The sequence below is a fragment of the Camellia sinensis genome, chromosome 11 (assembly GCF_055761805.1).
Source record: "Camellia sinensis isolate YWXY chromosome 11, ASM5576180v1, whole genome shotgun sequence".
NCBI classification, from domain to species: Eukaryota; Viridiplantae; Streptophyta; class Magnoliopsida; order Ericales; family Theaceae; genus Camellia; species Camellia sinensis.
The window spans coordinates 96,083,287-96,104,794 of NC_138971.1; the positions used below are offsets into that span (position 1 = coordinate 96,083,287).

Below are 21,508 nucleotides of genomic sequence, written 5' to 3' on the forward strand. Positions count from 1 at the left end.
GTGGTTGTTTAGGGTCAGCCACCAACGCCCATGAGTTACCATTATCAAAATCACGAGAAGGAAAAGTACTAGGTACCTGAGAACAGCAATCCTCAAGCTCGGTCGAGACATGGCCAGTCGAATTTAAAGGGGGGGCGCTAGCTGAAAAATCAACTTCAGCAAGCACTCTCACTTCAAACAGCTCAAAATTCACAATATTCTTCCTACTACTCACAATATTCTTCCCTTTGCTCCTTGAAGAGCCATGCGCACGCAACTGAGAAGAATTTGCTAAGCCAGATAAGAAGGTGTTCTTTGTTCCAACTGAGATTAAGCTTTTCTCTTCACCCTTGATCAATTTTGGATGTCCACGGCCCAAGTCAAGGTCTTCAGGGGCCTTACGCTTTAAGGATAGGCAATTAAAAACCGTTGCCAAACATTCATCCACTACCACTGTTTTAAGGTCCAGCCATGGCGGGGCTCGCTGTTGGGCTAATTTCCTCAATACCAATTTGACTTGGACTGGGAACTAGCAAACTGTGGCTGTGAGGTTTATTCACAGTGTGTTCTAAAGGTTCAGTCACAAAATAATAAGGCCCAGTCTGGGAAGCAATACCTCTAGTGCTAGGTGGCCTATCCACGTGTACTGAGCTGGCAGGGATATTCCCACCATCCATCCTGGGCTCCTCAGTCGCCACGTTCCCTGCCTCCACAAACTCCACTACTTCCTCCGTAGTACTTTCAGTACAAACCGTCGACCCCGAAGGATCACTCGTTTGTTGCACACCCTCTTCCTCACACACCACTCCAAGAGAGCAGGGCCGGCCCTGAGATTTAGGGGGCCCAAGGCGACCTTCGAAAATGGGGCCTTTCTTACATTGGAAAAAAAAAAAGTTGATGGATAAATGGATAAAAAATTATTTGCACATATAATCATTAAAATTATAAACAAAAATTTACTTTCATATATTAAGATAGGAAGCAATCATTACAAATACTCAAAAAACTAAAAATCTGGTTTTGTTGCTTTATAGTTTAGCAATATCCAGTTTACAATTGAACCAACTATCACATAAACATTACTCTTCTCACATTTTTAGCAGCAAAATCACTAATGAAGTTCGCATAGTCGAATTTATCCACCATATCCTTTTCAATGGATAACAAAGCTAACCCATTCAATCTTTCTTGTGACATAGTTGACCGAAAGTAAGATTTGATTAACTTCAACTTTGAAAAACTTCTTTCTCCAGAGGCCACTGTAACAGGTATAGTTAACAAAATTCTATACACAATCCATGCATTTGGGAAACAACCATCCATTGTTTTCAAATAATTTAATACTTCAATTGGCCTTTTGATTCCTTCCGGTAAAACTTCTTTCAAGACATTCAACTCTGAAAATAGATCTCTCCCATCAATATTAGAAAGTTCATCATGTTTCAGAAAATCTTCAAGATTAACACAATAAGTCTGCAAACATTCCTTGTTGGTAGAACTCAACTTTTTCAAATCAAACAAAAATCCAAAATTTTCCTCATATACTTGAAATTGTTCAAACCTACTCTTAAGTGAGGAAAGAGCTTGATCAATTATGTACATAAAGTAATTAACTCTAAAAGATTCTTCAGCAGTCTGTGTCACCTCTTCACTAACATTCTCATCAAATTGCTTCTTTCTGCGAATGACACGCTTTTCACGAAATACTGGATCAATTTCCATTAGAGTAGCAACTTCTTTTGCCTCAATCATGGCATCCAAAAATCCAGTTTCTCTATACTTTTCAAGAAAGGTAATGAGTCCTTTTAACTGAATTATAGCAACATCAATATGCATGTCTTCCCTTTGAAATATTTTGCTAACTGAGTTAATTGCAAACAATAAATTGTAAAAATTCAAAGTTCTCAATTTCATATGTTGCTAAAGACTCAGCTTCACTCTTTGTATTGTGGGGTTCACCAAGATTTGCCAAATGATTTAAAGCATCTCTTATTTGTGGAGCTTGATATCTTATTCCTTTAACACTTTCAACACGACTTTCCCACCTTGTTTGTGACAATGGCTTCAATGTGAGACCTTCCACATGATCTTTGAAAACTTTCCACCGCTTTGTAGAAGACGAAAACAATAAATATATACGTTGTAGCACTCCAAAAAAAGAGATAGCTTTGGGACAAGAGTTAGCCATATCACAAAGTGCAAGGTTAAGACTATGACAACCACATGGTGTGTAGAATGTTCTAGGATTTATTTCAAGTAGCCTTTTCTGTACACCTTTGTGTTTCCCTTTCATGTTAGAGCCATTATCATATCCTTGCCCTCTTCTATCACCAATATCAAGTTGGAGTGCGCACAATACCTCTTTAAGTACATTAAAAAGACCCAATCCCGATGTGTCATCCACCTTTAAAAATTCTAAAAAGAACTCTTCCACCTTTACTTGATTAGTTGAAACATCCACACATCTTATTACAAGAGACATTTGTTCTTCATGACTAACATCTGGAGTACAATCAAGAATAACTGAAAAATATTTCGCTTCTTTGATTCTTTTCACAATTGTACTTTTGATCTCACCCGCTAACATCTGTATCAATTCATTTTGGATTTTGTGACCATGATAATGGTAATGAATTTCATTCCTTTCAATGCGATGAAGGTGGTCTTGCATTACCGAATCAAATTGAGCAATCATTTCAATTAAACTCAAAAAGTTTCCATTTCTTTCTTAATAAATCTTCTCATTGTCTCCACGAAACGTTAAACTATTTTTAGCAAGAGTTCTCACAACAGCAATTATCCTTAGTAACACCTTTTTTCCAATGTTCTCTCTCCCTATTGATTTGTTCTTGAACACCTTTATCAATCGTTTCATTCTTTTGCAATCTTTTTTCCAATTCAATCCATTTGCTCATACAAGTCATGTGCTCATTGCTAGTTTCATGACTTCTAAGCCTGTAACCTAGATTCTTCCAATCTTTAAATCTATTAGTAGCCAACTGAGTCTTGTTCCCATCTTTCTTAAATAACTTACAACAAAAGAAAAATACTTTATTTGAAGCATCTGAATACACTAGCCATTTCCTATCTTGTTTCTCTTTATTTGGTAAATTTCGAATGTAATGTGTAGAGGAGAAATGTCTATCCTTGTCATCTCTAGGAAAATTGACAACATTACTTCTTATAGGACCTCTTTTAACTAATAAATCTCTGAAATTCTGATCAATCTTGTCCCAATTATTTGGGTCATTAATATTTAAAGGTCCATATTCAATATTAAAATCTTCACTTTCAGTAGCTTTCTCATTCACCAAATCTTCATTGTCATTCTCATTCAAACATTCAATAGGCTATTCAACACCCAAAACTTCATTATCATTCTCATTGCATTGATTAAGTTCTTCAATTACCAAATCTTCATCAACCAAACATGAACTTTCTATTTGTTTCTTGTTACCAAAAAATTTATCAGGCGCTCCCATTTGAGATTGAATAAAATTTTCTAATTTTTGCTTCTTTTTCCTTTTTTCACATCCAGAAATATACTTCCTAGGAGGCATGATGACTACTCTATATAATCACAAATCCACACAAATTCACAATCACTGATCTCTGCAAATAATATATTTTCAGAATTAGAGCACAACAAAAATTATAGATTTTCACTGAAGCACATAAATTAGGTAATTTTCTAATTTAAAGAACAAATTATATAGGGCAACAAATTAGGGCAAAAACTTCCTCTATTTAAATGTGATATATATATATAGAGGGAGAGAGAGAGAGAGAGACTCACGGTTTTGATGCCCAAAATTGTTAGTGCTCAGCGTCCGTCAAATATGGAGGAGAGGAGAAGACTGAAGACTCACGGTTTCATCTTCATCAGTCCAATCCAATGCAAGAAGAGAGAGAGCAGTCCAATGCAAGAAGACTCACGGTTTCGTCAAATATGGAGGAGACAGAATAGAGATGTGTTTCATTTCATTCTTATCAGGTGCTGTGCTGTGTTTCATTCTTCTCAAAGATGTGTTTCGTCAAAATCAAATATGTAAAGACCCATGTGAATTCATTCTTCTCAGGTGGGTATATCTTGGGCCCATGTTCATAATGATTAATGTAAAGGATTTTGTTATGGGCCTCTATTATGATTTTTTTTTTTTTTTTGGGCCTATATTCAATTGGGCTTATAACATTTGGATTTTTTTTTTTATATCTAAAACAAAAAATCTTATTTTGGGGCCCTATTTTCAACCCAAATCTGGGGGCCCAAGGCGCAGGCTGAGGCCTGCCCTCAAGGCCGGGCCTGCAAGAGAGGTGTTAGACAGGTTACCCATTGATCGCTACAGCCCAGTTCTCACCCTTGCTTCCATTATATCAACTTGTTTCCTGTAGTATTCAACCGGCAGACCAGTGCTTCGCGCAATCCCCGTCCGAAGTTTAGGTCCATAACGGGAATTGCTGCCCTCTTCTTTGGTGACAAATTTGCAACCCTTTCAGTCATGACCCGTTCTGCCACAGTTGAAACAAAAATCAAACAATTTCTCATATTTCAAGGTGATCCATGGAGCCTTAATAGTCCTCTACACAGCCCCACCACCATGAAGCACAAACCCTCGAGGTAGAGGTTTAGTGATGTCCATTTCCACACGAACACGCAGGAAATTTCGGTATAGAATGAGCCCCTCACAATGTGCTTCTACATGGAGTAGTAGTCCTATCTTCCTTCCTATAATTTCACTGTTTGATTTAGTAAGCTTCTCCGGAGGCAATCCACGAATCTGAATCCAAAAGGACTCCATATGAACTCCATGGGGCCTCTTGCTGGACCCACCTCCGATCTTCAGCCTCATCAAAGGTGAACAAATACAGATTATCATTCTAAGGAGCAATAGAGAATGGGGCATTCGTTTTAAAAGCTCCCTGAAGGACAGACGAAACCGCTTGTTTGTTAAGCTGTTATGGGGCAATAATCTTCCCGACCAAACATCAGTGGGCTATAGCTTCCATAGACTCAATTCCATACTCGAGAGCGATGGAAACCAGTCCATGGTTTGTGTGAGAAGAGCCTGCCATACAGAATATTCAGAGAAACAGAACGTAGAGAGAGAGAGAGAGAGAGAGAGAGGTAGTATTAAGCAAGGCCAAGAAAGAAACAAAAGACCTGGGACAAACCCAAGGAAACCCTAATGTTGTGTTTGGTTGTGAGATATGGGGAGGGATTTAGAAAGGGAAAGAGAAAAAGGTACATAAAACTAAGTGAAATTTAGGTATATTTTATTCACATTTCACCTACTTTTTGCTATTTCCATTTCTAAATCCCTCCTCAAATCCTCCAATCAAACACAGCATAAGGAGAACCTCTCATTCTAGAGAGAAAATTTGATTATCAGATTTGATTTATATTTACATTTTAAAATAAGCAAACTAGCATTCCATTTGAGGGTGCAGTTTAGGGTGTGGTAGCCGCAAGTGCATGGTTTTAGACAAGATTAATTTTGATAGAGGATGCATCTCCATGTGTTGCTTTAGTTATCAATAAAGATTGTTGCTTTTCATTTTTCATGCCTTACAATTTCCCAGTAAAAAAAAAAAAACTATGAGATGTTGTCACTTCGTCTTTTTAATTTAAAATTGTTACATTTTTCCCTCTTAATCTTCTAATTTATTTCAAGCTCAATTTTTTATTAACAGTTTGCTATGATAATGAAAAAATAACATGAGTTATACATGCTAATATAATGACAATGTTCATTCAAGAAGAGATTTATAACACAGGTAATCCTGACATTTTGTCACGTGTCATTTTGATTTTTAGATTTTCAATTGACTCAATTTTGACTCTTAATCAGGCCCAGCCCTGAGGGCAGGCCTAAAAGGCCTGTGCCTTGGGCCCCCAGATTTGGGCTGAAAATAGGGCCCCAAAATAAGATTTTTTGTTTTAGATATAAAAAAAAATCCAAATGTTATAAGCCCAATTGAATATAGGCCCCAAAAAAAATTTAAAAAAAAATATCATAATAGAGGCCCAATGAACTGTTCATAATAGAGGCCCATAACAAAATCCTTTACATTAATCATTATGAACATGGGCCCAAGATATACCCACCTGAGAAGAATGAATTCACATGGGTCTTTACATATTTGATTTTGACGAAACACATCTTTGAGAAGAATGAAACACAGCACAGCACCTGATAAGAATGAAATGAAACACATCTCTATTCTGTCTCCTCCATATTTGACGAAACCAAAAGTCTTCTTGCACTGGACTGCTCTCTCTTTTCTTGCATTGGATTGGACTGATGAAGATGAAACCGTGAGCCTTCAGTCTTCTCCTCTTCTCTATATTTGACAGACGCTAAGCATTAACAATTTTGGGCATCAAAACCGTGAGCCTCTCTCTATATATATATATGTATATCACATTTAAATAGAGGAAGTTTTTGCCCTAAATTTTTTCCTAATTTGTTGCCCTAATTTTTCCCCTAATTTTCCTCTTAATTTCTTGCCCTATATAATTTGTTCTTTAAATTAGAAAATTACCTAATTTATATGCTTTAGTGAAAATCTATAATTTTTGTTGTGCTCTAATTCTGAAAATATATTATTTGTAGAGATCAGTGATTGTGAATTTGTGTGGATTTGTGATTATATAGAGTAGTCATCATGCCTCCTAGGAAGTATATTTCTGGATGTGAAAAAAGGAAAAAGAAGCAAAAATTAGAAAATTTTATTCAATCTCAATCGGGAGCGCTTGATAAATTTTTTGGTAACAAGAAACAAATAGAAAGTTCATGTTTGGTTGATGAAGATTTGGTAATTGAAGAACTTAATCAATGTAATGAAAATGATAATGAAGATTTGGGTGTTGAAGAGCCTATTGAAGTTTGAATGAGAATGACAATGAAGATTTGGTGAATGAGAAAGCTACTGAAAGTGAAGATTTTAATATTGAATATGGACCTTTAAATATTAATGACCCAAGTAATTGGGACAAGATTGATCAGAATTTCAGAGATTTATTAGTTGAAAGAGGTCCTATAAGAAGTAATGTTGTCAATTTTCCTAGAGATTACAAGGATAGACATTTCTCCTCTACACATTACATTCGAAATTTACCAAATAAAGAGAAGCAAGATAGGAAATGGCTAGTATATTCAGATGCTTCAAACAAAGTATTTTTTTTTTTTGTTGTAAGTTATTTAAGGAAGATGGGAACAAGACTCAGTTGGCTACTAATGGATTTAAAGATTGGAAGAATCTAGGTCACAGGCTTAGAAGTCATGAAACTAGCAATGAGCACATGACTTGTATGAGCAAATGGATTGAATTGGAAAAAAGATTGCAAAAGAATGAAACAATTGATAAAGGTGTTCAAGAACAAATCAATAAGGAGAGAGAACATTGGAAAAAAGGTGTTACTAAGGATAATTGTTGTTGTGAGAACTCTTGCTAAAAATAGTTTAACGTTTCGTGGAGACAATGAGAAGATTTATCAAGAAAGAAATGGAAACTTTTTGAGTTTAATTGAAATGATTGCTCAATTTGATTCGGTAATGCAAGACCACCTTCATCGCATTGAAAGGAATGAAATTCATTACCATTATCATGGTCACAAAATCCAAAATGAATTGATACAGATGTTAGCGGGTGAGATCAAAAGTACAATTGTGAAAAGAATCAAAGAAGCGAAATATTTTTCAGTTATTCTTAATTGTACTCCAGATGTTAGTCATGAAGAACAAATGTCTCTTGTAATAAGATGTGTGGATGTTTCAACTAATCAAGTAAAGGTGGAAGAGTTCTTTTTAGAATTTTTAAAGGTGGATGACACATCGGGATTGGGTCTTTTTAATGTATTTAAAGAGGTATTGCGCACACTCCAACTTGATATTGGTGATACAAGAGGGCAAGGATATGATAATGGCTCTAACATGAAAGGGAAACACAAAGGTGTACAGAAAAGGCTACTTGAAATAAATCCTAGAGCATTCTACACACCATGTGGTTGTCATAGTCTTAACCTTGCACTTTGTGATATGGCTAACTCTTGTCCCAAAGCTATCTCTTTTTTTGGAGTGCTACAACGTATATATTTATTGTTTTCATCTTCTACAAAGCGGTGGAAAGTTTTCAAAGATCATGTGGAAGGTCTCACATTGAAGCCATTGTCACAAACAAGGTGGGAAAGTCGCGTTGAAAGTGTTAAAGCAATAAGATATCAAGCTCCACAAATAAGAGACGCTTTAAATCATTTGGCAAATCTTGGTGAACCCCACAATACAAAGAGTGAAGCTGAGTCTTTAGCAACATATGAAATTGAGAACTTTAAATTTTTACAATTTATTGTTTGCAATTAACTCAGTTAGCAAAATATTTCAAAGGGAAGACATGCATATTGATGTTGCTATAATTCAATTAAAAGGACTCATTACCTTTCTTGAAAAGTATAGAGAAACTGGATTTTTGGATGCCATGATTGAGGCAAAAGAAGTTGCTACTCTAATGGAAATTGATCCAGTATTTCGTGAAAAGCGTGTCATTCGCAGAAAGAAGCAATTTGATGAGAATGTTAGTGAAGAGGTGACACAGACTGCTGAAGAATCTTTTAGAGTTAATTACTTTATGTATATAATTGATCAAGCTTTTTCTTCACTTAAGAATAGGTTTGAACAATTTCAAGTATATGAGGAAAATTTTGAATTTTTGTTTGATTTGAAAAAGTTGAGTTCTACCAACAAGGAATGTTTGAAGACTTATTGTGTTAATCTTGAAGATTTTCTAAAACGTGATGAACTTTCTGATATTGATGGGAGAGATCTATTTTCAGAGTTGAATGTCTTGAAAGAAGTTTTACCGGAAGGAATCAAAAGGCCAATTGAAGTATTAAATTATTTGAAAACAATGGATGGTTATTTCCCAAATGCATGGATTGTGTATAGAATTTTGTTAACTATACCTGTTACAGTGGCCTCTGGAGAAAGAAGTTTTTCAAAGTTGAAGTTAATCAAATCTTACCTTCGGTCAACTATGTCACAAGAAAGATTGAATGGGTTAGCTTTGTTATCCATTGAAAAGGATATGGTGGATAAATTCGACTATGCGAGCTTCATTAGTGATTTTGCAGCTAAAAATGTGAGAAGAGTAATGTTTATGTGATAGTTGGTTCAATTGTAAACTAGATATTGCTAAACTATAAAGCAACAAAACCATATTTTTAGTTTTTTGAGTATTTGTAATAATTGCTTCCTATCTTAATATATGAAAGTAAATTCTTGTTTATAATTTTAATAATTATATGTGCAAATAATTTTTTATCCATTTATCCATCAACTTTTTTTTTTTTTTCCAATGTAAGAAATGCCCAATTTCCGAAGGTCGCCTTGGGCCCCCTAAATCTCATGGCCGGCCCTGCTCTTAATTTAAAATTTTATGTCAATTTCGACGAATTTGATTGAGATACTCATTAAGTTTACAATTTAGTTCTTAAAAACATGATAGAATCTGCTCATATGAACATTTTGTGATCAATTGAACTTTAATTGAGATAAAATCAAAAATTCATAGTCAAAATCAAGCTAATTGAAATTATAAGAACCAAAATGATGTAAGAATCAAAATATAGAAATTATCAGTGTAATTTATCTAAATATATATACAAGTGATATGTGTATATTTTCCCATCTGGTCATACAATTAGCATGCACATATATTTCTTCTTACATATCTCTCACACATGTAAATAAATAAGCTCGAATGAGCATTTTTGTTATACTTTAGCAGCACTTCCTTGAGCCTCTTGGCATGAAGTATACTATCTAAATAGAATGTAAATGGTTCAAGTACCGGGGAGAGACAGGGAGTGTAAAAATAGCCCGCAGCCCGGGATAGGCCCAGCCCGTTTGGGCCCGAGTCCCTGAGGTTAGATTTGGGCCATCATTTTGAAACCCGGCGTAGCCTACTCACCCCGGCCAGTGGCCCAGCCCATCGGCCCTCTTAAGACTCACTCAAGGCCCGACCCAAGGCCCAATGTCTTTTTTAGTAAAAAATAACAAAATTTTGGTAAAAAAAATTTAAAAAACAAAAAAATATGGCCAGGCCCGCCCGCCTAAGGCCCAAATACTCTTGGGCTTGGACATGGGCCTGAGCCTAATTTTTTGGCCCGTGTGCCGGCCCAACCCGAATTTTGGAGAGAGCTCCGAGACCCGACATGAGCTTGCCTAGGCCCGAGTAGGCCGAGCCGGGCCAGATTTACACCCCTAGGAGAGATAGAAATGTTTAAAGCTCACATACTTTATTATTATTATTATTATTATTATTATTATTGTTATTATTACTATTTTGGTCATCTTTCTTAACATAATATTAATAGAAGATTGAGATTGAAACAAATTAAAAGATAAAGATATTAAGGGATAATTTGACAATTGACTTTTTAAATAATTTTTTAACTTTATACAAAAGGATATATAAAAAAGTAAAGAAAATAATTTAATAACTTACAGTAACTTTCTTGTTTGGAAAGTTAGGTTTGAACTAAAATAGTTAATAAAGAAAAAATAGGCTAAAATAATTAATAAGATAAAATGTCACATCCAAATTATAATCATTTTACTTTTTCTCTCACAACTATCAAATTAACAATAAATAAATAAAAAATAACTATCTTTCCAAGCATAACTTTTTTAACCATGTTAAAATGAGTTCGAATTCTCTCCAATATCTCTCTCCAGTGTTTCTTATTGGGGGACAGCCCACATTGGGCCACATCCCCCACTTACCAATGAGCACCTTAGATCTGATTTAGTTATAAAATATATATATATATTAAATAAATAACTAGAAAATTCCCTCAAAACAATCGTTACTTGAACTCCACGAAGGAAGATGGTTAACAAAGGAAGAGGAAGACAACAACCATCACCAACCATCATCACGTACACTGACGACGATACCCAAATCCTTTCTCCAAACCACCAACAGAGTTTCTCTCTCTCTGAATCGTTTCTGTCTCTCTCTCTTTCTCTCTATCTCACACACATTACTAATCCAAAGAACCCCAATTTTGTAGATATACTTTGCCTTAATTTTTTCCTAATAGATATAGTTCACCTTGGTGATTTGTATGGCTCAAAAAAATTGGAAAAAATAAAATTGATGTGTAGAATAACTAACGAATTGTGCTCTAATTTTTCATAATTTTTCCCCATTGAGTGTCGAGATTGATTAGTGTGGGAACCCTTTTGGTGATTTGTATAAATGTGTTTATTACCATATTTGCTTAAAAATTTTGGGGAAAATTAGATTGATTGGGAAGTTTTGGAACTTAGACAAAAGCAATTCACTGTTTATGAGGCTTCACAACAACATCTATCATAGAAGTAGGGGCATATCATTTTACAGAAGATATTTTTTGCAACCTATCATAAAAGTAATGATAGAAAAATTTTGAAGGAGAAAAGACTGAGGATATGTGCTGAAGAAAAGGGAGAGAGACACAGAGAGAAAGAGGGAGAGACCGAGAAGAATTTTGGGCCACTTCGCAAGAGTGGGATTTGGAAGGGGGGCTGCTGTCGATGTTCGCCGAAGACCTTCGCCGTCGTGAGATGGAAGTGATCGCCAGTCAACAACTCCAGAGGGTGGGAACAGGCCGTTTTGGATGAAATTATGGAATTACTCTTATTTTTTTTATTTTTTTGGTATTGGGATAGATCTAAGTCACCCATTGTTAAGTTGGAGACATGGCCCAATCTGGACCGTCCCCGTAGGAAGCACTAAAGAAAGATACTAGAAAGGATCTGAGCTCGACTACAATAGCCAAAACACTAAAAAACACTAACCAAAATAATTTATTCCCAAACAAAACCTAAAGGTAGTAATTTATAATTAAAGTGATAACCACCCATGATTGAGTTTGCCCTTCTATAATTCCCAACCACTAAATAAGATATATCTTAATTGAGAGAACTGATGCACGTGCAAGTCCAAAAAACAAACATAAAAGAGAACTGCAACACCCAAAATCTAGGCACGCTTGAAAATATTTTTTTTAAGTATATTTTACATTTTCTAACATTTAGTATAACAGAAAATATTTTTCATAATCAATAAAAAAAAAATAGGTCTATTTAGATTAAAAATATATATATTTATCATTTTTAATAAGTGCCAAACTAGAATTTTGCCAATACCGCCATACTATCACCTTCACAATCACACTGCTACTACCGCCACCACCTCTACCTCCACCCCACCTCTACCAACCACCACGCCATAACCACCAATATGGTCATTAATACAATAAATTCAAAAACACAACTAAACATTAAAAAAATATCCTTCGAAAATATTTTTATTTTTATTTTGTTTGGGTGTGAAATATATTTTGTTAAAAAAATATTTTCTACCGAAACAAGCGTAATTAATTAGGACTAATGCATGCACAACTGAAGCTAAAAAGGCAGTTAAATTTTAGATCAAACAACCCGTAATTTGAATGATCACCAAAGAGTAGGGATGAACATATCCAATTCTTTATTCACCAAATTCAAATTTAATGAACTCCAATCATTCTATCAAACCAGCATTAAATCAAGGGTGAAACAAAATTTTCATCAAGTTATAAATGAATCAAATCCATCACCAAATGTCAACGATCATATTTTACTCAAGTCTAATGAAATTTTAAAAAGTTTGGAGATAGTTTTTTTCACAAAAAAAAAAAAAAAATGTTCATAAGAACGTTTTAGGATAAATTGAGAATTTTTTAAAAAGATGTGATACAAAAACGTGAAGATTGGAGCACTCAGCTTTTAACTACACCATCACTCAAAATTGATAATTAAAAAAAAAAAGAAGCAAGTGTGGGAGATGGCCTAATGCACGCACATAAGATAATTTATAAAAAGACATTCAAATTTTGCATGGATCAAATAATTCATCAGAAAGAAGAAAGCCCAGAAATTTGTCGGAATTTTTCATAAGAAACCCAGAACACAAATTGCCAAGGCCCAAGCCTTGCCCATGTAGGAAAGAACCCCTTCCAAAGTGCTCTCAATCCTTCAACTCTGACTGTCTTCACAAGACAGTCATAAGAGTTTCTATATTTAACCTTGCCTTCCTCACTCGCCGTCTGATTCATCATTCTTGTCTTAACTACATCAGCTGGACAACTCAAAGTAGTTGCCGAAAGACCCGACATGACTGAGGCCAATGTGTGGGCATAAATGTTGTCACCGGCTAGTTGATTTTGAATAATAAAATGTTTTGCATGGTCATAGCTAGCTAATTCTCCCATGTTCACTAAAAACGCTCTTTGGACATTAGGAAAGACCCCTTTCCAAAGTCCTCCAAAGCCTTCTGTTCGTAAGATCTTATTAAAAGCATCAAAAGGACCCGAGTACCTGGGTTGGAAACCTTGGCTCACCATACGACCATCTGCTTGCATCCTCACCTTAACAAGATCAGCAGGGCTTGCGACTATCTGTACTAATAGGGGTAGGCACAAGTTACAATACTTTCCAAACTTGCATAATAGCAACAACAACAACAACAACAACAACAACAACAACAAAAAAAAAAAAAAAAGCAGAGTTCAACCACTAGACCAATAGGTTTCAGTAAAATGATCACTGAACAAAACTGAAAAATAATGCATTCAACAAGGCCATTGCATGGATCTTTTTGCAGCAACAACCATGAACAGATCATCAGCTTCACCTTCCAAAGCATGTCAAATTTAAGACAAAGGGAAAAAGGAAGATTGTTTGTAGCCAGTTCTGCAGTATGTACTTCAAAGTACTGATAGAGGCATCGAAGAGAAACGGGAAAATCAAGAAAGAAGATTATTCTCACCAAATCTTGATGGGAAAACTCTTCAGATATGAGCATCAAAAGCATGAAAAAGTAAAATGCATGCTGCAGTTCAAGACATGGAGGCATGAATAAACTGTAATATGCATCACAATGTTTATGAGTCAACAAATAGTTCAAAACTTAAGTTCTTCTACAATTCTAAGTTATTTGAGAAAACATGATAAAAAGTAGGTGACCCAACATTAAGGACAAAGTTCAACAATAATTCCAGGAATAATATGAGCACCATAAACCAACATACATGGAGGGACCTATTGCCCCAGCAAAATTATGTAGACCAGGGGGAGGTGATCTATAGTGTTACTTAGTAACGAGATGGCTTGCTATGTAAAAACACAAATGAACTTTTCAAACCAACTCTTGAAATGTTTCTTTATGAAATTGATCCAGGAAAAAAATAAAAATAAAAAAAATAATATCGTAGTAAGTCTTTATACTCAGCAGGGAACATTCATGTTCTAGGCCTAGCTGTAGTTAAATCTACAAATCTTCAGCAATATAAGTTCCAAATGCATCCTCAAACTATGAGGATGGGTACCAGAAACAAAGTGGGAAGTAGAAGTATTCTTAAATTGAAAAAGTTGCTTGCTTTCAGTTCGTATGGTTTTTAAGATGTATAAATAAACGAACACGTCATAAGTGCCCTTCTCTGTAATTCACCAAACTTAAAAAAGAGCAGAAATCTCCAAACTGACAGATAGAATAGAAAACAAAGCTTCCCCCACATAAGATTCTTAGCATTCATGACAGAGGGATTCATAAACTGGAAATTTGAAAAAAAATGAATATTCTTGAAGAATTTGTGTCTTACTAGAACAACCAAAAGGAACAGAAAACCATCAGAAGAACCTTAGACTAAGGGAATAGAAATTGAGACCATGTTATACATATCTAGGAGAAGGACTTTACAAGCTATGAAGCACGGACACGGACACGGACACGGACACGGATACAGATAGGACATGGACACAAGACACGGCAATTTTGAGACTGACAAGGCAAGGTACACAGCAATTTTTTTTTTTTTTATAAATATTTTTATTTTAATATACATTAATTATTTTATTTATTTATTATATTTTTTAAATAATATGTTTCTGATAATTTTTTTTTATTTTATATACATATGTTTTTTTATTAATATGTATAAATAGTATATAATATGTTATATATACTTATAAAATAATATTATCTTATATATACTAATACATATATATATGATAAAAAATATTATACTTATAATATAATATTATCTTATTAATATTATTTTATATATACTAATACACATGTATATATATAAGATAAGAAAGAGGGCGAGAGGGAGTGAGTCAGCGAGAGGGACAAAGACGCGACTTGCAAGCAAGAGAGAGAGAAGACAAGAGACGCGAGTGAGAGAGAGAGAGAAGACGACGCGAGCGAGAGAGAAGGCGAGAGAGAGAGAGAGAGAGAGAGATGTTCACAGTGGAAGTTGTGAAGTTGAAGGGATACAGATCGTCGACGACTGGATGTCGATGCGGAGACTGGATGTTCGATCGATCAACTGGATGTCTTCGATCGCGCAACAGGTTTGTCTCTTCACTCTCTTCCTTCACACTCTCTCTCCTTGGTCTCTCCCTCCTCGCCGTGTCCAGATCTGGACACGCGTGTCCCCTACAAGAAAAACAATTAAATTAAAAGGGCACGGCAGATGGCGTGTTCCGTACGTGTTCCCGGCGTGTCCCCGTATCCGACACCACCACGGCACTGATTTTGCCAAATCCATGCTTCATAGGTTACAAGTGTTTATCTCCATAGCAGATCCATTAATCTCAAGACACCAGTGCATAATCATATAGTCAGCCATTCAAATTTTCTTCTATAACCTAGGAAAAACTGAAGCACCACATAATGAGGCATGCCCGAATTGTTTGTCCATCATCTTAAAATATCCATGTTATATGCTCAGGCAACACTACTTTCATCAAGTAACTGTATTTCAAGTATAATTTTTCCAATCATGCCAATATATCAGCTATTGGTTGGACGAAACAAATGCTCACATCTAGACCAATTATTGTTTCCAGCTAAGTGAAACAAACAAGCATATCACTGCCGCATACCATATGCATTCCCATTAGTGCTCTGTAAAGCTAGGCAATCGATATTCCAGTCCAGTGACAGTCCAGGAGTTGCTAACTAATCCAGCAGCCTATTCTTTCAGTTTTGGCCTGAGTGCTACCCAAATTGGGCCCTGGTAATTTGTCATTTCAGTTCCTACAAGTTTGGACTCCAAAAACGAAAACATTTGGAATCAAAAGCAACCCAATGGTTACCCCATGCTTGTTAGGAGTCGCCAGAATAAATAAATAAATAAATAAATAAATAAATAAAATAAAATAAAATAAAATAAATTATGGAATTTGACATGTCTTTTCAATTCTTCTTTCTTTCTTTTCTTCTTCTTTTACATAAGTTTAAGAACAAATTAAAAGAGAAAAAGATTGGCACCACGAACAACAAGAAAATATATGGTAAGAACCACAAAACTTTTGCATACCCACATTTTTATAATTAAGGAAAAATCTATTTTACCCTTATATTGGTATGGTCCGGTAGCCGTTTACCCTTGTTTTTAAAAAAGGCCACCTACCCCCATGTGGTTTTGACCAAAATACAACACTCGACTTACCCTCTTATTAAAAATGAGTTTACCATTAACTCTGAGTCAACTCACTGAAATCCACAAAACCACCTTGGATTAAAACCACAATACCTGATACAAGATCAAAATCAAACACCTGATGTATATTTCGAATATATATTCCATGTACATCTATAAATATATAGGGAAATTCTATAATACAACCCCCCAAAAAAGAGTGTACCATATGCCCAGTTATAACTTTTGTGATATTTGGTTATGGCCAATTGTGGTGTTAGTTATGACTTGATTATGAATCATTATGGTATTGGTTATTATGACTTTGTTGTTATCTATTGTGTTTGTTATTTTGGTTATGACCGAAGAGATCTTTGGTTATGCCTCAAGTGGTGTTTGGTTATGACCAATTTCAATGTTGGTTATGGCTGAAGAGGCCTTTGGTTATACCTCAAGTGGTGTTAGTTATGACCAATTTTGATGTTGGTTATGACTTGGTCATGACTCATTGTGGTGTTGGTTATGACTTTGTTATGACCTGTTGTAGTTTTTATTTTGATTGTGACCGAAGAGGTTATGCGTTTCAGTAGTGTTTAGTTTATGACCCACTATGGTTATTTTGTTATGACTAAAAGTGATTCGGTTATGACACTTTGTGGTACCCACACCACAAATTGATATAACTAGGGATGTAATCGATTCGGTACGATCGGTATTTGGGTAAAAAAATTTATCGAATCGACAATGTCGATTTTATTATTTTGAGTACCGATACAGACTGTTTCTTCCATCAAACCGCATCGAACCGAACTGATTGAAACGGTTTGGTTCGGTTCAATTTAATCGGTGTAAGACCTTTCAAACTTAAGCCACCTTTTAGTATAGTCACTAATTTATACAAAAACATTAAATACCACTTCAAACATATCCATTCCATACATTTAATAAATACTTTTCAATTCCTAAATTAACAAAAATACAAACAAACAAAAAAAGTTAAAAAATACTAAGGTTTCAAGAATAATGAGTCAGAGTTAAATTTACATATAATAAGAGTTTACAAACTTAGGTTATAGAGATGATAAGATTAATTAATTAAAGTTAATAATTTATTATACTTATTAATATCATTATATTATTAAATTATATATATTAAATACAATATATGTTAAAGCGGTCGGTTTTAGTTTAATTCGGTGTACAAGATGCTTGAACCAATACCAAACCGAAAACCAAAAAAATAAAATTAAAAAACCGCACAAACCAATTCTTATTAAAAAACAGACCAAATATAGCTGGTTTGGTCCAGTTCAATCGGTTTAGTCGATTTTTTCGTTTTTTCTTACGTCCCTAGTTATAACTTACATATGATACACACCCCAAAAAGGAGTGTGTAATGTAGAAAGCCCCATATACATACCCATGTACATATCATACATACATATGCAATAAGGTGAAGGCCCACCAACAAAAACCATCATCTATATGATTACAAACATATCTATACAAAGGAGAAACCAATACATGCCCCTTCAGCAAAATTGTCTTCAACCAATGATTTCTTAAATAGAATTTTCAATGCACAACACTTTTGTGTGTACGTGTGTGTTCCATGTACATATATGGTACAAGCAAAAAGGGTAACACGAAAGGTGGCAGGGGATAAGAAGGAGGCAGTTGGGAGTGAAGAAAGATATGGGGGATGTAGCCGGAGGCTGCTGGGAGGTGGAGAAAGTAGTTGCTAGTGACATGGATGACAGGAAAGTTGTTTGCTGGAGGTGGGGGAAGAGGGAGGCAGTGGCAATGAAGGTCAGGAAGAAGGGAGGTGGTGGCGAGAGAGGTTACAGATGGGTGGAGCAGGCAGAGGACATGAGTGGAGGTGGTGTGGGTGGGTTAGGGTTAGAGTTTGAAGGTATAAGAATAAGAGGTAGACATTAAATTTTGATTTCAACTATTTTTCCCCCACTTTCTAAACAGGCGCATGTAGCACATTTTCCATTTTTTTTAGCAGGAAAAAATAATAGTAACACTTTAGTCCAAAATCACATGGAAGTATGAGACTATTTTTAAAAGACAAGGGGTATAGTAGATTTTTCCCTTATAATTACCTTAATCCACCTCATCACAAAATGCCTTAATCCCAACAAGAAGAGTCAGTTACATTAGTATTTTCTATGTCATATAAAACCAGAGATGTATCCCACACACTAATAAGTCCTAAGGGATCATATCTCTTCTCATGATCTTGCTTCATGTCCTTTAGGTGTGCCCACCCCTCTTAATCAAATCACTGCTCTGCAGTGAAGCATTCATTTGGTCTTTTTTGCATGTAATAAACCATCTACTTTGATTTCATCTTGTTATGGATTGGTATCCCCGCTAATTTTTCTCTCATGCATTATTTTTCTTATTCTCTCTACCACCAATTTATCTAAACATCTTCACTTCGCCCATGCTCATTTTTTTTAAGATGGCCACTTTATTATTGTTATTATTAAATCATTATTTTCAATGGTGAAATTCTCGGTATAAAGAATGAATAACGTTTCCTGTTACTTGGGGCAGTATTCTATAATTCCAAGAAGCTCACACAGGACATTTTCTTAAAATTTATTTATCATGCTTTCTCTACTTCCTTATAGAAGCTACGATAGCAAACAGTTCACTTCTTGGCTATCTCTTGGCCATCAATTTTCAGTCATTTGATTTCTGTCCTGGGTTTACCATAGTTGCAGTACAATGTGCAAGTCAAACTTAATCTTATATGTTTAATTGTTAAGAGTGTTTATCTATGATTCCAACCTAGAATTAATACCTACTCTACTATTGTCACAAACTAAAATTGTCATTGGTAAATAATATGCATGATTTGAGATCAACCATATTCCGGAATATGCCTAGTAAGTTCATCTGGAAGCAAATGTAGAAACCAAAGTTTTAAAACACTTTACTGAGGCTCGCCTTGATGCTCACCTCAAAGCGAGCCTAAAGCAAAACTCATCAAGGCTTTGATTTTTGGGCTATACTCCCCCAAGGCTTGCGCATAACAATTTGAGGCATGCGCGTTAGGTACGCCTGGTATGCCTTTTGCACATAAGCATATAAAAAGTATGCATATGAAGAGCTTGTCGTAAGCTCTTGTTAAACTTAGTCTAGTAGATGGTTTAAACATAAAAAAGTAGAAAATTAAAAAGAATCCCTTTTGCAACTATATTCTATAGGAAAAATTAAGCAAATGACTAACCAAAAATAAATAAAAATAACGCGGTTAATGCTCAAATGAAAAACTCAATCACTAAAGTTCAGAACATCAATTTTACTTTCAACAAGGCTAGTTTCCTTCTTTGCAATGAAATGTTCGACGGCTTGAAGAAAAAAATGTTTACACCTTTAATTAAATTATTTATTTTATTTACTAAACATAAAAATTCGAAATGCGTATGCCCCAACGCCTCACATTACACATTCGCCTATAAAAACTATGGTAGAAACACAATGTTTTATAACTAGTTACTAATCACAATTTATGATTTGAATTTTCAGCTTTTAAACCAGATAAATATTCTATGAATTCTTTTAGAGCTGTTTACATGATGTTTATCCATATCCAAATGGTTCCTTCAAATTGAAGTGGTTAACCACAACCAAATAGGAAAAAATATTAAGTTCCTAAATAACCAGAACCAATTAACAAGCCACAGGAAGTCAGGTAATCAATTAATTAGGGTACAACACTGCAACTATCACCCAATGACAATACATAATTTCTTATTTCTAAGTTTTAATGCACATTTCTTCTCGCCAACTCAAAAATTCATTCTTTGAAATTCATGATCCAATAAAAATCATCAACTAATTAATTTAAAAATGCTAATCATATCCCAGAATTTAGAATAATTTCATTTTTATCGCCTCAACTATCACCATTTTTTTTATTTTTTTTCATATCTAAACTATCAATTTTATCTATTTAGTTCCTAAAATTTCCGATTTTACTTCATATAGCCCAATTGGAGATGAATGTGCAAATCAGTAACCGTTAAACCCTAATTTGATGGCAAAAAATGTCATTTCAAAATATGAAGAGTCTAACCATACAACCAAACACCCATCAAATTAGTTGCACAGTTTATTCAAAATAGTAAGAAAAATGATTGCATGGTTGTAGGGTTATCGTTGTTTAAATTCTGAAATAACCTCTACACCCATCATCAATCAAGTTTGACCAGTTTCTGAATTGTAAAATCATCTCCAATTGGACCACATGAACTGAAAAAAATTGTGTAGTTTAAGAAGATTAAAAAAAAAAGAGAAATTAACTACTATAAACAATCATGTACTCAATGCATCCAAATTCACCATTTCAAAGTAACCACATATCAACAATAAAAGGCATGCAAAAAGACTAAACTCATATGTTAAATTCAACAATGCCTCATCCAGCATTAGAACAGTAAGAACAAACATAATTCATTCAAAATTAAAAGAAATTAAGAAGATCAAGTACCTGAGCAATGACGCCGGAAAAGCCGCCGATTAAAGCCTTGGTAGAGAGAGAAAGTGAAGGGTCAGTGGAGACGACGAAAGTGTTGCGCAAGTGCTCGTAAAAGACGATTCGAATGGGGGTATAGAACATGTGTCGAACGATTGCCGGAGACAAGCCCTTGTACAGCCCCACAAGGCCTTCGCGCCGAAGAATCTCGCCGGCGACGCCCAAGGCGGAGGCGGAACGAGATGAGGAGAGAGACTCGCCGTGCAGCTGGAGCCTCGTCTTTGTTATGTCTATAGGAAACGTCGTTGTCTCGGCCACCATTGCCGACAGCGATGTTAGAAAAACCTTCGTAAGAGCTCTCTCCTCCTCATCTTCTCGCCCTTTCATGGCTTCACTCTGGTTTTTTCAGACGAGTCCAGACTCCAAAACGCCCCCAACAAAACACATCAAAACGATGTCGTTGATATCGACGAGCATTATTCGTTCATCCAAACGACAGTGTCGCAAAAGAGCACAATATCAGG

General features: G+C 35.1%; 1 protein-coding gene and 1 pseudogene across 4 annotated transcripts in view; one reads left to right on the forward strand and one right to left on the reverse strand.

Moving 5' to 3' along the window:
• Nucleotides 1–21,508, reverse strand: part of UCP3 (Mitochondrial substrate carrier family protein) — a 30,000-nt gene extending 8,492 nt beyond the window's left edge. For 2 of the 4 annotated variants that reach the window (XM_028206482.2, XM_082894358.1), the window contains exons 1-2: nucleotides 21,000–21,496; nucleotides 13,383–13,462 (exon numbers count right to left, since the gene is read on the reverse strand). In XM_028206482.2, the coding sequence (XP_028062283.2) occupies nucleotides 13,383–13,462; nucleotides 21,000–21,371 (452 nt within the window). In that variant the 5' untranslated portion in view covers nucleotides 21,372–21,496. Of the gene's footprint in view, nucleotides 1–6,089; nucleotides 6,322–12,876; nucleotides 13,463–20,999 lie in introns of those variants that run through there. The other 2 variants (XM_082894357.1, XM_028206481.2) reach the window with 2 other exon arrangements.
• Nucleotides 6,785–9,138, forward strand: LOC145803259 (uncharacterized; annotated as a pseudogene).